General features: G+C 37.4%; 1 protein-coding gene across 1 annotated transcript in view; it reads right to left on the bottom strand.

The window, feature by feature from the left end:
* LOC127623828 (mannosyl-oligosaccharide 1,2-alpha-mannosidase IA-like) overlaps window positions 1-17,287 on the bottom strand; it is a 143,297-nt gene extending 126,010 nt beyond the window's left edge. Inside the window, exon 1 of the mRNA XM_052098375.1 lies at window positions 16,604-17,287. Coding sequence (XP_051954335.1) covers window positions 16,604-17,110 — 507 coding nt within the window. The 5' untranslated portion in view covers window positions 17,111-17,287. The remainder of the gene's footprint in view (window positions 1-16,603) is intronic.
* Between the last annotated feature and the right edge of the window lie 3,451 nt (window positions 17,288-20,738).

The following is a 20,738-nucleotide window of genomic DNA, read 5'->3' as shown; positions in this document are numbered from 1 at the left end:
TCAGAAGCCATATAATAGGTGTGTGGGCAAAACAGTCAAAATTTTGTCTTTTTTTTACTCTAAATCTCCACTTTCACTTTCACATCTGGAATTGAAAGTGAAACTGGAGATTTAGAGTAAAAAAAAGACTTAAATATTGTTCTGTTTCTCATTCACACCTAATATATTGCTTCAGAACACATGGATTTAACCAATGGAGTCTTCCTTTATGTGATTTTTGGAGCTACAAAGGTCTGATCTGATCGCCATTCACTTGCATTGTATGGTCCTACAGAGCTGAGATATTCTTCTAAAAATCTTACTTTGTGTTCCGCTGAAGAAAGTCATACACATCTGGGATGGAATGAGGGTGAGTAAATTCATTTTTGGATCAACTATCCATTAAAAAAAAAAAAAAAACTTAGCGTGCCAATTTAATGAAACTGCAAAAACAAAAATGTCACAATGAAAATTAGTCATATGATTCATACACAGTGGTTAACGTAAATGTATTACTGTATCATTAATAATGTTTTATTCAAAATCAAGGCTATTTATCCAGATATAATTTTTGTTAATATTATTATAAACTACATTTTAGCATTTGGTTACAATAGAATATGTGTTCTGAGACCTGATCTTCTTTTGCTGCTGCTGCTCCTGTTAGGGGTCACCACAGTGGACCATTCGTGATCCGCATATTTGACTGCACAGGTTTTACGCCAGATCTCTCAGACCTGATCAACTTAATAAATATATAACATCCATTCTTCCTGCACTTTTGGCTTCTAGCTGGTGTGGAGGCTTTTCAAACAGACAGATACATGAGATAGGCCGATGGCAGGGAGTAGCACAGGGAGTGACAGTGTTACTCAATGGGACAGTATATTTTGAATAAATAGTCCAAACAATATCATAATTTAGCCCGTGAGCATGACACCGAAATGATTTGGAGTGTGAGAAGTGGAGTGCCCATCTTTATGCTCATCGCGCATTTAAGGCGATTAATACATTTAATTATTCAATAATATTTATTGACGTATAAACCTAAGTTCACTAACGATGAGATTAAGTACTCCCTCACTGCACATGCTTACTAAACCATAAACGTGCTGCTGACAGCCATACTTCAGGATACTGCCAGTTCATAAAAGAAGAAAAAGAGACTGCACTACACTAGGTATTAATGATAATTTAATTAAAGGATTTATTTCTTTTTATATCTTGCTTATGTGACCTTTCGAGCTTCAGCTTATGTTGGATAAAAGGATCAAATAAAAAATTAGGCACATGTTGAGTTGACTACCGTTTAGTTATATAAACAAATAGGATGACACAGCCACTCGTGCACGCACAGGCACACAAAAGACCTTATTTTGTGCATGACTTTATGCAACAGGAAGCTGCACGTTAGCATGTCTGCGGGCAGCCAAAAAGAAGAAATGTAAACAAAGCACTCATAAGCAGCCATGAAATTACATAGTCTGATAATATCAACAAAGAGAAGCCATTAGGAATTACAACCTCAGGCAAAAGTGTGCACAAGTCTGGCGCACAAATTAATGATAGAGTCTGCTCAACACTAATTATCTCTGTGACTTTGACTCTCTGTGACTTTGATTTAGTGACTGACAGTCTTTTTTTTTTCTAAACTTTTTTTTTTTTGTAGCTGGATCTAAGGTTGAAAGCTTCCAAAGGAATTGGTATGGTGCCATAATTAGTTGAGACAGTTATGAATCTGCCACACCTATAATTTCACTTCTCTTTAGAGCCCCAGAAATTGTACTGAAAAAAGCAGGTTGCTCCAGCATAGTTATTTTGCCACTCCAACAGCAGACCTAAGTGATGTGAAAACACAATTATGCTAATATTGCGGGTTGTATTGTGTCAGTGTGAAAATGTAGTTGTTCATATGAGAGCGGTTTCTAAAACGAGTGGCATGCTGCACTGATACAGAAAATGAAATGTGTTCTCCTCTGATAGGCCTAGAGATTGAAGTAGTAAAGAGCTTGATGTGTCATCAAGGCAACAGGGGTCAGGCTGAAGTCCACACAGCAGTCATAAGATATGGCAGTACAACAGTAGCAGAAAACATGTTTGCCCTTTGGCATCCATTCAGAAGCATAAGTCAACTTCAGCTATAGACAAATAATGAAAAAACAGTCAAGTTATAAATGTCTGTCAAACAGTCATGTCTCAAAGGCTATAACAACCAAACTGACAAATGTCTTTACTAACAGATATGATTTTAGGATTATCTTGTTCTTAAAACCGAAAACAGCGAGTAAAGTTGTGATTATTAGCCTACATAAATCACCTGATCCTGATTATTTAATCTAAATTGGATTATTTGATTTAACTGTGATTATAGTGCTCTTTAAATTGCAGTTACATTTTACTGTCAAAATAAGGGAATTTTAAGAGAATAGATAAATGTCATGAACACTGCACATCAAATTTAACCGCTCCTCTGATGATGCACGAACTTTGATTTTGACAATGAACTCAAAACTCTTCAGTTTTACTGTCATTTAAATTTCACGTGATGGTAAATGTTCTTGATCTTTAAGGGGTCATACAGGAAGTGTTTAAGGAAATTCCGTGTTCAATACAAGTTAAGCAGAATCGACAGCATTTGTGGTTTAACGCTGATTACACGAAAATTTTTGTGATTTTTGATTAATTTTGAATCACCCCTCCTTTTCTTTCATAAAGCTCAAATCTGGGATCCAGTGAGGCACCTACAATGGAGGTGAATGGGGCCAGTTTTTTTTTACATTAAAATACAAAAGTAAAGCCACAAAACATAACCAATGTGTGTTAACATGCTTTTAGTGTGATAAAATCACTTACTAACCTTTTCTGTGTAAAGTTATAGCCGATTTGACTAATTTGTTGCCATGGCGATATAAATGTAAACAAATTTTATAAATGTAAAATGACTGTAAAAACAATGATTTAAACAAATTTACAGCTCAAATAATACATAAGTTTTAACATGAGTTAAAAAGTAAGTGCGTGCCGAGGAGGAGCGTGGGGCCAGGCCGTGAGGACACATGGCTGGCCCTGAATCACGCTAATCAGCCAGGAGGGGGTTAAAGGCTAGCCGGAGTGCCCAGTTCGAGAGAGAGAGAGACGTATGCAGCAGTGTTGGCTGTTGTCTGTGTTTATGTTTGTTTTAATTAAGTTTCTGATTGAACTTTACATTGACTGTCCCGCCATATTTGAACTGTTACAAAGTGCTTTTATAAAATTATTTAAAATTATTTAAATGGTTTAAAATTGGCCACATTCACTTCCATTGTAAGTGCCTCATTGTAACCCAGATTTTATATTTTTGTTTTTAAAAGAAAAAGGAAGGACAAGTCTAAATGAATTTTTGCTGTAATCAACACTATGTCACAAAAGCTGTCGATTGAACCCCTAATATTCATTTAAGGTCAACGTATACTTTGGTTGTCCCCATTGCTAACTGGAATGCGCAAAGTTTGCATGACACACATTACGTCATCAGCACAGTCTGTGCGGAATGTCCGCATGCAGCCAACGTTTTCTCAACACATGAACGGCCCTCTTCAGAGCGCTTCATTGGCGCATGCGCCTGCCGTTGACTGCACTAAAAGAGTATCACAAAGCATCGGTTGTGCGCATTTGTTAAACGCATTCGTATTTGCTACCAGTTAAAATGAGTATACTTTGAAAGGCTGAGCGCTCAACAGTGTGCAAGACGACCCAAATCGTGGACATGATGTAAAACTAGGGCTGGGCGATATGGCCAAAATATTATTAAAATATATATATTTTTTCTCATATTGTTCAATATTGATAATTATAACAATAAACATTTCATAACATTAATAGGGAAAAAAATAAGCATTCCTCAAGAATAAATGACTCATAAATTGTTTGTTTACAAGTAAACTCCACATGGTAAGCCACCTTTTAATTTAAAACTCAAGAAGTACACTCCGTTTAGGATTTAATCCTACATAAGATCGACTCCACTGAAAGACTTTCTTGTGATGCACCACACTACAGCTCAGTAGGTGGCAGTAATGCACCATAAACTGGATCGCCACCTGCCAACAAACACCACAAGAAAAAGAAGAAAACTTTGTTGCCTTTGTCAAAAAGTTAGGGCGATGTAACTGCGCTTTGGATCATGAAAAACATTTACCTAAATAGTACATTTAAATAAAATAGCAATGGTGTTGATGTTGGAATTGTTGATTTGTTCAGTCAATTACCAGTGCGGTCTTGTTCAGTACACAGTGATATCATTTTAGCCAGATGGCTAGCTAGTTTGAATCTACCTTGCCTCACTGGCTTACATGACAACAGGGCGAGGTAACCGTTAGCCAGCTAATACTTTCAATCCAGCTGATTTCATGACTGTGATTCGGTTAGCTAGTTGTTTGCATAACTTTGCAGAACTGTTTGTATTTTTTGCGACTAGCACTGAATAGTAATCTTCTAGTCTTTTGACATTGGAATAACCCTAAACAAGCATGTTGTTTATGAGACCTTCACACTCCAAACAACACTGCAGTCTGAACTTCACTTATGAGTTCCTGAATGTGCCACAGCATTGTGGTGTATACCTACACATCTGGTGTATATACACTATATACACATAAGTAGGTGAGAACCAACATACTGGCCTCATTCAGATAAGCCGTTTTCTGAAATCAATTACCCGAGACAGGGGAGTACGAGTAAGATGATCACCTTTAATAAGATCCTTCAGATGTAACATTACAGTTGTGTGGATATAAAGGGAGTCAAGCTTGGATCTCCATGGGATTAATGATGAGAGGGATGGTAAGGGAAAGGGAGGATAAGGGATTTATCAAACTCCCAGCTACTGGATCAGGCCAAGCTGGATCTCTGAATGAGAACATAGTTGCTGGTATCTCTTGTATAGAGAAGAGCTTTTTAAAGTAACATTCCAAATTCAAAACAAGTTCAAGTCTACTGAAAGCATCTGTGTGCTGCTGTTGATTGTAAAACAAGCTACAATTTTATGGAAGTCTAGTTACGAAAGCCAGAACTTGAAACGACTGTTTTGTGAAATGAATGTCTCCTGAACAGACATTCAAAAATCATAATTTTTCATGAGAATCTACTATAACACCTGGAAATATCAATCTAATAATAATTGCGATTTAAAAGTTGCTTGCAATAAATTTTGTTATGTCAGTGTACATGGTTATGTTGCGTTCCATTCGAGTTGGATGTGGGATATTCCTACTTGATATCTCTGACCATAATTGCGATATTCGGAAGATGACGTTTAAGAAAACAACACTGAAATGCTCCCGTTAGCTTAGCAGGTGTTTAACTCTCATTAGATGTCTCCTAGCAACCCAACTGAGAATCAGTTGTGCTTCAGGTGTGCGATTACCAAAAGAGATTATAATGTTTTATACACCTTTTTCTGCAGGCATTTGTTAAACAAGCTTTAATATCATGTAATGTGGAAACAAACTCATTTATCGATGTTATATATTAAAGTGAATGTTTATCACTTACTTTGTAAATCTCCCTGAGTGTCAAAATATTTGTGTGACATCATGCACCTGCATCTCGGTGAAATCGGTGTTGAGAATTTCTGCACAAGCCTACAAGTAGTAATTCTGACTTCAAGATGCATTCCGTGGCAATTTTCCTATAGGACATTGTAAAATCTGACTTTCCGAGTTCAATGGAACACAGCACTACTTTTCAAAACTTGATCCGACACTGAACGCTCAAGCAGCCTAATTTACACTTAGAAAACTCCTGATGTTGCTATAACAATACAAAAAGCACTTAATTTTCTTGAAGTGAAAATCAGTCCTCCTTTCATGATTAATAAATTAAGCAATCACACGGTCATGCAAAACATCACGTGTTTTTAAATACATAAGGATCTCTTTCTCAATGGCGATAGCAGCAGTGATGACGATCTCACACTCTTCGCTTTCAAACTACATACATCACTTAAAGTGTGAATGCGTCACTCAAGGCCATCTAGAAGGCCTCGACCAGGACATTTCCTAAAGATCACACCCACCAAGAGCAAATCAATCAATCTGATTGGCTGATGAATCTGACAAACTGACTTAAGTTGCTCATTCATTTGTGCAGTTGAGGGATTCTGTGGAAATTCTGAAGGCTTGAGGGGGTGGAGCTCAGACTCACGCACTGCTTCTGCTAACGAGCTCAGCTTCAGGCATGTGATTTGTGAAACAGTTGTCACAATTCGCTTGTAACAATCAAGGAATAAATTCTGACTGGATAAAATTTTCGTTTTTCTCTATTTGTTTGTAGATTAATTAAGATTGGAAAGCGATTAAAAATACATAGGCAAAAAGGTGATTGAGAATGAAAGTTTATAAATATTCATTTATTTGGCATTTTAGTCCAGCAGAGAAGGCTTTACTGGCCCTGAGAATTCGCCACTGGTGTTGATATAATTTAAAATTATTTTTAAACATTATTTGAAAGGAATTGTTTTTTTGTTTTTTTTCAGGTAATTGAAACTTTTACTGTCAATCAGCATGCAAAAATGATCTCGCTGCTGAACTTGCCAACCACTTTAAGATTCACTCGAGTGAAATCTGAACATTAACCAGCCAGTGGCTAATAACAGACATTTTTCATGACATTCTTTTTGTAGTAGAGGGTTCTGCATAGAATAAAAGATTGATCTTGGGATTTATAAAGAATCAATATAATCGGTCAAATGAAGATCGGACTGCATTGGAAAATCTGCTAAAAATAACTCTGCTACAGCACTTATTCAGCAAACTGATGATAGCCAATCGCTGACTGCCAAGTGCAGCTTTGAGGGTTAATGACCCAGCGCATGCATTTGTGTGTGCATAAACAAAAATCCCCGATGGAAGGAGACACCACAAATTACAATAAAACAAATTCAGTAGTGAAACTGTAACTGCAATGGAACACTGACCATCCCAGTCACATGAGAAGAACCTGCGATTGCATGCCAAAAACAGGTGCAGCTCAAGAAGGGGTGGACATGTGCCTTCCTGGAACAGGAGCTATGGCTAGCCTGGCAGGCCCGCGCTCCCACACAAGCTCTCTATCGCTTATTCAGGCAAACAGAGCTATTGATCTGCTGCCAAAACCCACTCTCAAGAGACAGCCCTGTCCCACAGCTGAAAACAGGGAGGCAGAGTTAAATTACAGCCATTTGCCTGGCAATCAGAAGGAGAGTGGAACCGTGGCCACTGGCCAGTGGCATGCCGTGAGGTGCATCCTCCTGAAGTATTAAGTTATTCAATGCTCTCTAGTAAAGCAGTTTCTCAAATTATGATAGGAATGGACACATTTGTGTGTGTATGGGTGTGTGCCATCAAACAGACGTTTACGTATACTGTATAGTCTTCGTGTAATATGGGCTTCACAGTGGATCAGCACTCTGCTTTGATATCTCATACAATGCAAATTATTCTCAATGTCTGTGGAGTTTCCAGTGTTTGAGCGGTCAGATTTACACATTCATTTAAAAGCATGCAGCTCCTGCAGACTAAGATTGCATTTTTTTGCAGTTTAATAATCACACTAGGACATATCACGATTTTAATTATAATAACTGTCCATTTAAGTGTAAAAGGACTAACAGAGCACATGTGAGCATTTAAAAGCAGTGTCCGTCATACAGCATGCAGGTATCTGATTCGTCAGTGCTTGGTACCAAAGTACTCATTCTGAAGTATTATATTCCTAAATATAATATCACAATTCAAAAATCATAATGCCCTAAATGCTTCTATTTTAATGCAAAACATTATTAGATAGATAGATTAGATGACATTATCAACAACTTCGACAATAAAAAATTGTCGCTGTCGAATAGTCATTTGATCCATTTTTATGCAACATGAGATCACATTAAACTCTAACGATGGTGCAGCTTGTGCCTGACTAAGGAGAGGAATAATTACACAGCTCACAGTCCAGATGCACTCTAAACTTTCCAAACAGCTTCAGGTGATGTAGATCGCAAATATATATTGAATTATAATGCAAATATACCAAATAAGTAAATACAGAAGCACTCTTGTTGTGGAATAAGGAGCTCTTTAAAAGGAAACACCCCGGTGTTACATCTTAAAAGCTGTTATATTTAAAGTGTTATAGCTTTATTAAAAGTTCAAATAATATGGCATGTCTACTCTGAAACTGTTAAACCTGGTATGTTGTCATAAAATAGAGTTAAACCTCTAGCACTCTGTTTTGAGGTCCTCTGACCCACAAAAAAGAAAACCCTCTCAGATTCACTGAAGAGGAAACAAATCAATCTTTTTGCTCTTTATCCTTTTGGCTTCAGGGATGAAAAAAAAAAAACGGCAGATGGTCTGAAAATGTCATAAAATTCACAGGCTTTTACAGCACAAACCAGCAAGACGCATGACTGTGCCCCACCTGCACTCTGAAACCAGTAATGTGCTTCAACCAGTATGAAACAAACTTGACAGCACAGTGCCTAATGTGATAAATGCATCAATGTCAACTGTCACTGTTCTAACATCTCTACTAGACACAAAACACACTATTTTGTATTCTCAACAGCTCTCGGAAAAGAGCAATTAAAAACTGCCAGAACACATATTGACATGGCCTTTTTATTAGTGATGGGAAATAGTAGAACAAGACTTGACCCTCTCCAGTTGACATGTAGCAAACTAATGAAGACCTTGTGAAATTGATTTTCTTCCCTCCTCATTTCCAAAACAGAATAAGAGACAGTGCCATCCATTATTTGTTCAACAGGCTAAGCAAGTGCAGTGAAACAACCAAGGCCAAATATTTAAATTAAATGAATGTCTTAGATACAAGAGAAGGCAGGAGTCCTGCCCTGTGCATACACCAACAGAATCAAACAATGACTGTTACATCAGCCTTTACTGGACAAGAAGAACTTGTACACTTAACACGCCCATTAACTCCAGACATCGTCTGCACCTCTTGATCAATGTAGCTGTCTGGGCTGATGCTGATTTCTCCTCTAATCAGCATTGGAGTCTCAGTATTCAATTACTACAAAACAAAGTATTCAATTACTTGAAAACCAGAGCAATCACAATGGCAGTACAAGCTTCCCTCAGTTCCTTCAAAAGAAAAGTGATTGAAACTACCTGGTGTTATCATCTCAAGCCATTCTACCTGCATTTTAATCTGCTAACTCTAATCTCTGCTTTCGTGTGGAAACGACAGAAATACAATTTACATAACAAAAGCAAAACATCACAAATCACCAGATCAGATTTTCCATTTATAGCCATTGTAGATAACATTAGTGTAATTTGCGTTAAATTGAATGAATTATGCTTTCTTCCATGTTTGTCTAAAGTTTCCCCATAGTAGACACTTATCAAAAACACTGTAAACACGACAGTGAAATTCTTTAAGCAGGATCAGTGTCCACTTCATAAGCAAATTACTCTTTTGAACCAGTTATTTTAATTTAATAGTTTAAAAATCTCATGAAGAAGAGTTACCGGTTTTAATCAGTTTTACAAAATCAAATTTATTAAAATATTTCAAATTTACATATCGCTACCACGATCTAAGTCTATCCACAAAAAAAAACACAATGGGTGCAGTTTAAAATGGCGGAGGACATTGAGGTTTCTATAGTGATCGACTCTTGCGCACTGGCTACCGCAAAATAGGGAGAAAAACCCCCCCGATTGGACACTTATTTTTCCACTGAGAAAGCTGATTTCTGCAAGCTGACAGCATCTCTGCTTGGGTGTGGCAACAGGTGATACACACGCTCCATGTCTCTCTCTCTCTCTCTCTCTCTCGTTTATCCAATAACTTGTTCGAAACAGCACATGCCATGATACTATTTCTGAAGTAACATTTTTGAATTACTAACGGAGGCTTGGATGCATCATTTGGTTTGAACCAGCAATGGTAGATTCTGATCCATTTAATCATAGTTTATACATTATTTAATAATCTAACAAAGGTTTTGCAGCTAAATTGACTTAAGATTACCTTAAATTGAATTTGTTTAAAAAGCGTGATGCAATATAATATACTACATATAAATGTATATATATATATATATATATATATATATATATATATATATAACATTTTAAGTAAATTTTTAAGTAAATCCAATAAAACTAAATCTGGAAATGATATGAGAGCGAGTAAACAATGGCAAGATTTTCATTTTGGGGGAAACGGTTCCTTTAATATTCTGACTATCTACCCTTGCACAGGCCTCAAACATGTGGAATGCATTCTGGCCACTGGAGAACATCATTTGGCAACCACAAGAGCAGAAATGAGAAATGATGTTGCAAAAGATGAGACTGGCTGGGGACCAACGTGCCTACAGCAGCTGTGCTATTGCTTGCGGGCATTCAATACATTTCTCAGAACTTCAGGTCAGTCAAGCTGCTTCTGGCTTAAGCGAGATTGACCCAAATAATCTAAAACCTGGCTTTGAGTATCCAGCCGCCCTACGTGGATCACAGCTGTAGATATAAGAGGTTAAAGGTGAAAGTCAGGGTGGCTGTGCAAGACTGAAAGGTTGAATCAGCAGCAAGCACTCTCGTCTCTCCTCTCCATTTGCAGATTCCACCTCCAAGACCATGCCTTATTTACTAGTAGTAAAATAAAAGAATGCACACTGAATTATTCAGTACCCAAGCACTTCAGCTTTCTGCGGAAAAGTCACTATATGATAGATGGAAAACAAACCAGAAATAATAGCCAGGACCAAAAGGAGAAAACATCAGATACAAAAAGGACATGCTGTACAATCTGAACTTTCTCTGCACAGAGAAAATGTGTTTACGTGTTTAGATACCTGCCCTGGACACAACAGACTTGGACTGTTTTAATATATGAAGGCTTCCAAAAATGGCCCATTAGAGATTAAATTAGTATTGCACAGAAAACTTGGAAAAATATTATATTCATGCAAACAGGTAGTGAGGAAACATTTTTATGTTATACTTCTAAATAAGACAATATGTTAACAGTAGCAGGGATGAATTATATTAGAACAGAACATCCAAAGCTAGTGGTCAAACCGATATATCTAACTTTTTGTATTTTTAAAAGTTTCTACATTGCTGATAACTGACTTTTCCTTCTTTCAAAATGACAGCCAGGTTGAATCAATCACACTTAGCTCTCCATATATATCTTAAACTATGTGCATAATTGATTGTTTTTACTGCTTTGGCCCCCTTCATTGATAACCTATGATCATCTATATTTGAATATAATTTTCTGATTGGCCAGAATTGTGCAAAATTAATAATGAGTGGAATGAGGTCTGAACTAGTGGAGAGCTCAGTCATCTATAATGAATGAGAAGAGCTCAGAGCCCAGATGGGTGAGTTGTGTGGCCTCCGAGCATTTCCTGCATACAGCCACCCTACATACAGGCTCCACTCAACAGAGCATTTCAGGTGGATGTAAAGCATCAGAGAGCTTCTAAAAAGGGATTTTTGTGATGCATGAAATGACTGAGGATTGGAAGTTAAGGAGAAATACTATTCAACGTCAATGCAAACAGATTACATTTGTTTCTAACTATTACAAAAGAGTTACAAATACAAATTTAAGGTACATTTTGAAGAACTTGGTCAGTCAAAACATGTTTAAAGAGATAGTCCAAAAACTCACCTTCATTTTGTTCCAAACCCACTGGTGTGATCTCACAAAACCTTTCATGAAATTGTCCTGGTCACATTTAAACCCAAATAAAAAATTTTTTTAAATGAAATTATAAATATAATATTATAACTCTACATTTAGGACCATTAAAGGGTTATTCAGGTTCAATATAAGATAAGAACAATCAAAAGTATTTGTGCTGTTGATTACCACAAAAATTAATTTTGACTTTAAAAAAAAAAAGAAGCACAAATTTGTGTTATAGTAGTACACTATTTTAAAAGCACAGCAACTAGATGCAAACAATATGCTTGGTAACATGACTGTAGTGTGACAAAATAGCTTACTAACTTTTATGTGCAAATAAATTCCAATTTTACACCTTTGTTGCTATGATGACATAACGACATAAACACTGTAATCCAATTTAAACAACTTAACAGCTCAAATAATTCACAAGTAAATGGTAAATTGTCTGCACTTGTATAGCACCTTTCTAACCTTAGTGGTATTTAAATCACTTTACACTGCGTCTCATTCACACACACATGACGGCGGAGCTGCCATTCAAGGCGCTAGCCTGCCATTGGGAGCAACTTGGGGTTCAGTGTCTTGCCCAAGGACACTTCGGCATGTGGAGTCGTGCAGGCCAGGAATCGAACTGCCAACCCTCCAATTAGTGGACAACCCGCTCTACCACCTGAGTCAAAAAGTATCCCCATTCACTTACATTTTATGAAAGAAAGATGCAATGAAAGTGAATTGTGACCAAGACTTTCAAACTGTGCCTGACATCTCGGTTATATGGGTTTGGAACAACATCAGGGTGTGCAATTGAGGACAAATATGCATGTCTGTGTGAACTATCCAATTAATTACATCACCATGGTCTAGTGTTGATTATGCCTTACACAGAAAAACATAAAGCACATGCAAAGAGGCACAACCACCTTTGTAAAGCTTATCCATTTTAGGCGTTTACAGCCTTTTGATTATAAAAGCAGAAAAATGGATCCCACACACAACATTATTTTTTACTTCATAACCTTGAAATCAATATATTTCTAAAGCAACTAACATTCAAAGGTCAGAGTGTCTGACGGGGCAAGACAGAGTGCCCACAGCCACGTCTGACAAAAGAGACCCCACAGAGTCCAGCTGTGACTGTTTCCCTCACGCCAGCGTTCAATGGATGAAATCCCGCTATTCAGGGGCAGAATTATCACTGTTCTCATGCTGAGCCACTGCATTAAGCAGGAGAGATGAGGGGCTTGACAGATCCACAGGCACACCAATGCTCTTGGAGGGGAATGCGGAGGTTTCCACATGCACTAATGTGCTTAACTCTCTAACAATTTAATCCTGCCATTATAACTCATGCAGTTCTGGCAGACTACTAACAATTCTGAGGAGCCCAGGTATTATAAACAGGTTTTCCCTTTTGACACCGCTGAGATAAACTAGTGTAACTGGGATGCTCTTTCCAATCACTCCCATTTGAACACATCCAAACACAGGAGACCAAAAATGCAAGCTCATGTGAATAAATTTTCACAATACGCTGTAGAGGAAATTTGAAGTTTGGCGAACTCGGACCTGCAAATCTGGATGATGAGAAGTTGTGACAAACAGAAGACTAAAACGTCACACACTGACCTCTAGGCTCAATTCATAGGATACAAAGTTGTGAGCTTTTATTGTTGCTGGAAAGTAGACAGTACACTGTATTCAAACATTTTGAATGTTTTATTTTTGTATTATTATTATTTTGCATGCTCAATGCCTAGTCCGACTTGGGCATTACACTCTGTACTTAACAAAAATGCAGACATATATATAAGCCAAGTCACTTGACCAAGGATTAAAGTTATTGATCATTTTAAAGGCTCTCCCAATATCTAGTTGCATGGCTCCTGAACCTTTGAACTGACCTAACTGTTGATCTATGCATGTATAAAGGACCAATCAACCTTTTAAGATTTAAAATTATGTTTGGTGATTAGTTGGTCTCTGTAGAACTAAACATTTTGGGAATAAAAACTTTTGTGCAAGCCAATTTACATCTTGTGATTTTGCCATTCCATACAATATTATTATGAGACTATGTCGGAAAACTTGGGTCGTATGGAAACTTTATGCCTAAGTTGACTTTACAAAGTGGTAAGCACAATGTAAACTGGAAGGTCACCATAAGGATACAGACACCATGTCCTTATGCAAATCTGTAACTGAAATGTAGTGACTCATTGTCTAGGATAAACCAGAAGGATTCCTGGAACTAGCCATTTGCACACAAGAGCACAAGGTCAATATAACTGAAAGAAGATTTTTAAAGCCTTACTGCTGATTCCATGCTGTCAGTTTTCATCTGCATCTTCACTATAGATTTGATTGATTCAAATGAGGAAAACTGAGTCTCAATCAATAGCAAATTTAATTTAATCAAGCTGATGCTGAAGTCTGGATTCGCCTTATACTAAGGGATTACGACTGGCCTGACAGCCTCTAAAAGCATCTGTCCTGACAGAAACAAGAAATGACAGCATTGCTTATGCATCTTTACAAGCACATGGTTAAGGAAGAGACTAACATTTACCAATGTCCAGAAATAATCGTCATAAGCTCAACAACATAATATGTGCACAATATGGGCATTTGCCTCGTGAGTCACTATTGACAAAATGTCTGACATTTAAATGGAATTAAACCGACTTAAAATTAAATTAAACTTGTCATTAAATGCAGTTATGTAGCAATAAGTTTGCAAGGTAAATTTAAGATGGAATTAAATCAGGCACATTGGCAACTGGCTGTTTAAAGATTAAGTATAATTAGATTATACTTAGTGGGCGAACAACCTTCTTTTATTCACCTAAAATGATGACAAAATGCAGTGACGTTTTTGTTCTTCCAAAGAAAAATATTTCTTCTGTTCACACACATCTCTGAAATTCTTCACAAATTCATTACCACTCACCAGTATCCTTATACAAGCTGTTTTATTCTACAGTGAGAGGGTTTCCTCATGGGGGTTGTTGCCATGTTAGGATCACATGTCAGGCCAAATACTACTTGCTTAATCTCAACAATTGCCCTTTTATTGGACACTTTCATGCATGTATTAAATTAATCATGGCTGACGGAGTAGTACATTTCTACAATGGCATCTGAAACTGAAATAAAATAATTTTGAATGATGCTGCATCTAAGCCCCAAGGTGTCAATGTATGTGTCCAAGATGACATATTAAAAATAATTACTGAGGGCACCTTTGCGATGTAAATGTCATGCCTCTTTCAATAGAAATCATGAGTTTAAAAAGCATAATGAGCTTCCCAACACCTAGTGTTATGGCCCTTGAGTGTTTGGGCTGGACCTAACTGTTACAATTTGAAAAATGTTAAAAGATTTGGTAAATTATCCCTTCAACATGAGGAAGATTGGTTAAAGGTTCACATATACATTAGGCAATACAAAGCAGGACAGACAATTGACTATGTAAATTAAGAGGATGCCATAAGTGAATCTGAGATATAAGAAAATACTAGAGGTCGACCGATAGTGGATTTTGGCGATACCGATAACTAAGATGGTCGAAAATGCTGACCACCAATTAATCAGCAAATACTTTTTAAAATCGGTTTATAGAAATGCTACAAAATTCTCTTGGACTTTTTTTCACTATGAAGGTCAAATACATAGCCTAGATGTTACAAGAGCCCAAAATTAATAAAATCCCATAGAAGAAAAAAAATATTTTGTTCATAATGCAACACTATTAACAAGCCTGAAACGCACAGGGGACATTCATTTTTAAATGCTGGAGAATTGGCTCCATTACAATGCTCTATAAGATACAACTATAGAGCATTCAATTTAGAACACTTCATTACTTAATCAAAATATGCATTGAACTGAAGATACAAATATGGATGAATATTGTCAATGATGACATATTTAGAACAGGAAAACCCCATGAGTCAGCAATTTTTGTTAATTTTATTTCACTTTTAGAGGCAGCTGTTATTGCTGTAGAACAGACATTCTTACTGTAGAATCATCCAGTACCAGCCACAGAGGAACATGGAGAAATAAAAAAAGCATACATTTTTGCAGATAACCGATTGTTCCAAAATGCAACTATCTGCACCGATTAAACCGATATATCAGTCTATCTCTAGAAAATACAGAGTGAAACAGAAAAACAGGGAGAAAAATAGGGAATATTGAGTGAAATGCTCACCAAAATACTATCAGTCAGTTCTCAATGACAACGCAAACTGCAGCTGGAGACTGGAGAATGAATGACAGAATGAATGAGCGCGCGCACGCGCTCCTGTTTTTTTTTTTTTTTTTTTTGCGCACGCTCTCCTGTGAGTGACAGGACCTACGAGTCCGTCAAACCGACCTGTCAGACCATTTTTTTTTTTATTGAACAAATATAACCGCACATACATAGTTATATCTCAAAACAGAATTAAACAATAATAACATACTTATAAATAGTAAGCAAAAAAGATAGTAAAATCAAGTAAAATAAACAGACAAAACTGACCTGTCAGACCATACTGGCTCCACAAGTGTACTATTTAGCTCTCATATTACAACAATGCATTTTTCGTGAGGGAAACGTTTCCTGAAACCGACACACCATCAACAATTCAGTCCTGTTATTCTTCAGCCAGTAAACCACAACCATTGCACCACTAACATTAAACTAGTTATATTACCACTCGTACTCAACAAAAGCATAAAAGTATTTCGACATTTTGACATATTTTACACTAAATATGTACTAGCTCATATTTAACTGAGGAGGGAGAAAATATTTAAGAGCTTCTATTTTCTTTTAACAATAATATCTGACAGGATTTGTTCCGATGGTCTGGGCAAACAATAAAGTCGGTTATCTCTACAAACAAGGATACGCAGAGTGAAAACAATGATTACGAAAAATTATAAATACCTCTTTAATCTTAGCTCTTTTCGTTTTAATATCAGGATCTGACGGTTCGTGCCCTGTTGCTCCAGGCGGCTGCACGTACTGAACAAACGGCAAGCTGTCACCTATGCCGCCGTTCACCTGTCCGTCTCGCGCAACTTTCTCCTTTTCTCTCTTGATGTCCTGATTGATCTCGTCCGGCCGTTTCTGTAGGGTGTCCTTGGCCTCGATGAGCGCCTTTTCGTGGTCTTTCCTGATCTTGGCCAGGATCTTCTCATCCTTACCCGTCCCGGTGCTCGTATCGCTGACCGTACCTGTGCGTGTCTCTGCCTCCACAGAGGACGAGCGGAAGAAAACTCCGCTGAGCAGCTTAGAGGAATCCGGCAAGAAGAAGATAGCTCCGAAACACAGCGTGATGAAGCCGCTGAACACCAAAAGCAAGATGAATTTCTCCGTGAGCCTGAAAGAAGTCGGGCTAGCGGACTTCCTATTCGGAGTGGCCGTGAAAGGCAGTAGAGAAGCTACAGGCATTTTCTTCTGCGTTTAAAACCAAGTCTGTATGTATTAAATTCTTAAATAAAGTATGTCTACGAAAGCATTGGTCTATACTCTTCACAATACGGTTCACACTGAACTCAAGCTGTTCGAGTAGGACACGGTAGATCCTTTGAAAGAAGTTGAACACACTACACTCACTGTGAACCGTCGCTTCAACTGCTCACGCCTGAAACACATCTGTGTATTGCTTTTGGACGGATTACAGAGCGGAAGGAATGGCAGGGATGCGTGATTGACAGCGCGCAGGGGCCAATCGCTTTGCGCCCCCGCGCACAAGTTCGTTGTGGGCGTGGCCTCCGGACAAAAATACAGAGGTAAGATGTCTTGCTCAAACTTAATTTGTTATTGACAGGGATCCATGATCTATCTCATTGGTTGAGGTGTATGGAAATGTAAGACTCGTGTAGTTGAAACTGCTATTAGGAGAATCGCTTTAGAAGTTAGGTTATTTTTATTAAAACTATCATTAATTATTTTAAATAACTGTTAGTAGTATGATTTGCATAGATTTTCTTTAAATGAACCCACAGTAGGGTCTAATTGTTTTGAGGCATGAAAAGAACTGACAATAAACTGGACTGGAAGAAACAAACTGACTATTAACAGCAAATATTAACTGCAAATAAAGTGCCCTTTATTGATATTCAATATATCATCAGCTGTAAACTTGACATATTGACATGTACATAAATTACACTGTATTTTCCTAGCCAAGTATTTCCTGGAATTCGATTACAAAAATAAACAGAACGTTTATCAGAAATCAAATAGCCTGAAGCTGGGCTTTGTTTACGAAAGCACTGGCATTCTAGCATTTTTTTTTTAAGTGGACTGCCTACAAGATTGATAATAGGAGACAGCTGCTTCATGCATGTAGGTTTTAGGGCACTAGCTGAGAGACTGATCAGACACTGTTTTGAGAGCTTTTTTTTTTTTTTTTTTTGTTCTTAAGGGTGCGTTGCTGTGCTCTTCACATCCAGAATACTGAATGATATATTCGATTTTTTTTATATTTTGTTTTTGAAGTCACTCAGTTCAGCTAGTGAAATATCTGCAATGGCAGGTTGTGCTGTTGTCTTTGTAGTCAGTGATAGTGTGCAAGTTTGTCAGAGTTCCTGTTCCAACAACTTCTATGTATCCATGTTCTTTTTTATTCTGATTGACAGCAAAGTCTGTTTCATTACTGAAGTGTACTTTGCTCTTTGTTTTGTCAGCTTGAACTTATATCGAACTTGTTTCAGCAACTCCAGGATGTTTTGTATGGTTTTATTGTGTTTTAATTTGAATGGTTGGGTTTGTAAGTGTTTTGTGGCATTATTAACCTTAACGCCTTTGTAAAGTTTAATTGGTAGTTCATACAGTGGATATAAAAAGTCTATACACCCCTGTTAAAATCCCAGGTTCTTGTGATGTAAAAGAATGAGACAAAGATAAATCATGTCAGAACATTTTCCACCTTTAATGTGACCTATAACGTAAACAATTCAATTGAAAAACAAACTGAAATCTTTGAGGGGGAAAAATAAAAAAAACTAACAATAACCTGGTTGCATAAGTGTGCACACCCTTAAACTAATACTTTGTAGAAGCACCTTTTGATTTTATTACAGCACTCAGTCTTTTTTGATACCAAACAGATACCCAACAGATACACGAGACAGGACCAACAAGGCAGATAGAATGAGGTAAGTTACTTCACATCAAACAGCTTTCTATAATGAAACACACAAACAATCACTACAGACTACATTCGCTCACTAAACTACATTCAACAATCCAGTGAAGGACACAACATCTTTTTTTTAAAGAAAATTAGGAACAATACGTAATGAACGTTTGTGGTAATCAACATTATGCCATAAATGCTGCCGATTGAGCTTAACTTGTATTGAACCCAGAATATTCCTTTAATGTTAACGTATACAGCTTTTAACGTACATTAAAAGTTGTATACAGTATGTTAAAGCATGATTATCTTACAATTAACAATAGTATATTTATAAATTAACATTATCCAAGATTATGAAATGCTGTAAAAAATGAATTATTAATTTTTAGATCATGATACCAAATGCATTTACTAATGTCATCATATAGATCCTTATTGCAAAGTGTTACCAATGTATATTAAAAAGATGAGCCACACACAGAGTGATAGTGAAGCTGACATGGTGTAGCCAGACATTTTTATTAATCTTAATGGACACACAGAAAGTAATAAAATGGATGAGATCGCTGCACAGGCAAGGAGCTATGGTCACAAGAGCTACACTAAAATTTGTCTGAGAGCTAATGCCATAAACTTTGCAGTTATACTGGACAAAATTATTTTTGTGCATGTAAAAACAAGTACAAGGAATGGCACTGGGAAAAGAGTGAAAGGTTTTGTGCAAAAGAGTTAGTGTAATGCAGATCACATTACTTTAAGGGGAGTATAACTTTGCTACTTACCGTGGGATTGCAGCCACATTACCCTCAATAGAAGTTCTCACACACTCATTTCTAGGAATTCTATCACATTATGTCATCATAACAGCTGCCTGGCTGATACCTCCAGCATTATGAAGTGGAGGAATTGAAGAGGCTTTGCATTACAGGAAAAGGAAGTGAGGTTCAAAGAGCAAGACAAAGGGACCCAAAAGCAAAGGAACAGTTAAAATGATTTATTTACAATAAATTATAATGTTTACTGTGCTGGCGAAGACTGGTGATCCTGACATCTGTTGCAGTAGAGGGAAGGAGTCCCTCTACTGCAACCAAACAGATACCAAACAGATACACGAGACAGGACCAAATAGGCAGATAGAATGAGGTAAGTTACTTCACATCAAACAGCTTTCTATAATGAAACACACAAACAATCACTACAGACTACATTCGCTCACTAAACTACATTCAACAATCCAGCAAAGGACACAACACCCGAGGGATTCAAATCAGCAGGAACAAACAAGGGACAGGTGCCGCTTGCCAGCTGAAATTTGGCATGATCAGCATTCATGGTTCCCATGGAAATGCTGATTCTGCGTGCCAGCGGCACCTGAAGCACTTGAGGGAAAACACCAACACAATTAGACAAAAACAAACAGAACATGGAGCATAAGTGTCCAGATCCTGACACAGACCGAAACCGAACCAGACAAGAAATTAAGATCCAGACACCATGCTCTGATCACAAACAAGACAGACCAAAGTCACATCAGGACCCATGTGTTCAACACAAAGACAGGACAAGAAACACTAACAGAACATGGGCCCATGATGTCATAGTCCTGTCAGACAAAAACCCAATCTGACAAAGTGACAGGACCGTGAGAGTGAGCAAGAGGAAAAAAGCTGATGAGCTGAACATGTTCTTCAAAAACACCCTTTTTAGTTCCTCCCAGTCTCTTGAGCTAGAGGCCATCTTCCATTGGCTCAACAGGTCTTTCATGTCCTTGAGGTCTTTGAGTTTTACAACATGATCTACGTGCTCCACAGAGCCATACATTCACTTGGGGCAGACTGGGACTTGGATTTTACAATTGCCTTCAACATCCTCCTTCGTCTAATGGATCCCCCACTAGATCAAGAACAAATGTTTATTTTTAGGCTGAGCTTC

The sequence above is a fragment of the Xyrauchen texanus genome, chromosome 30, assembly GCF_025860055.1.
Source record: "Xyrauchen texanus isolate HMW12.3.18 chromosome 30, RBS_HiC_50CHRs, whole genome shotgun sequence".
NCBI classification, from domain to species: domain Eukaryota; kingdom Metazoa; phylum Chordata; class Actinopteri; order Cypriniformes; family Catostomidae; genus Xyrauchen; species Xyrauchen texanus.
The sequence above is the reverse complement of the archived record's forward strand: the minus strand, read 5'-3'. Positions and strand labels throughout refer to the sequence as shown.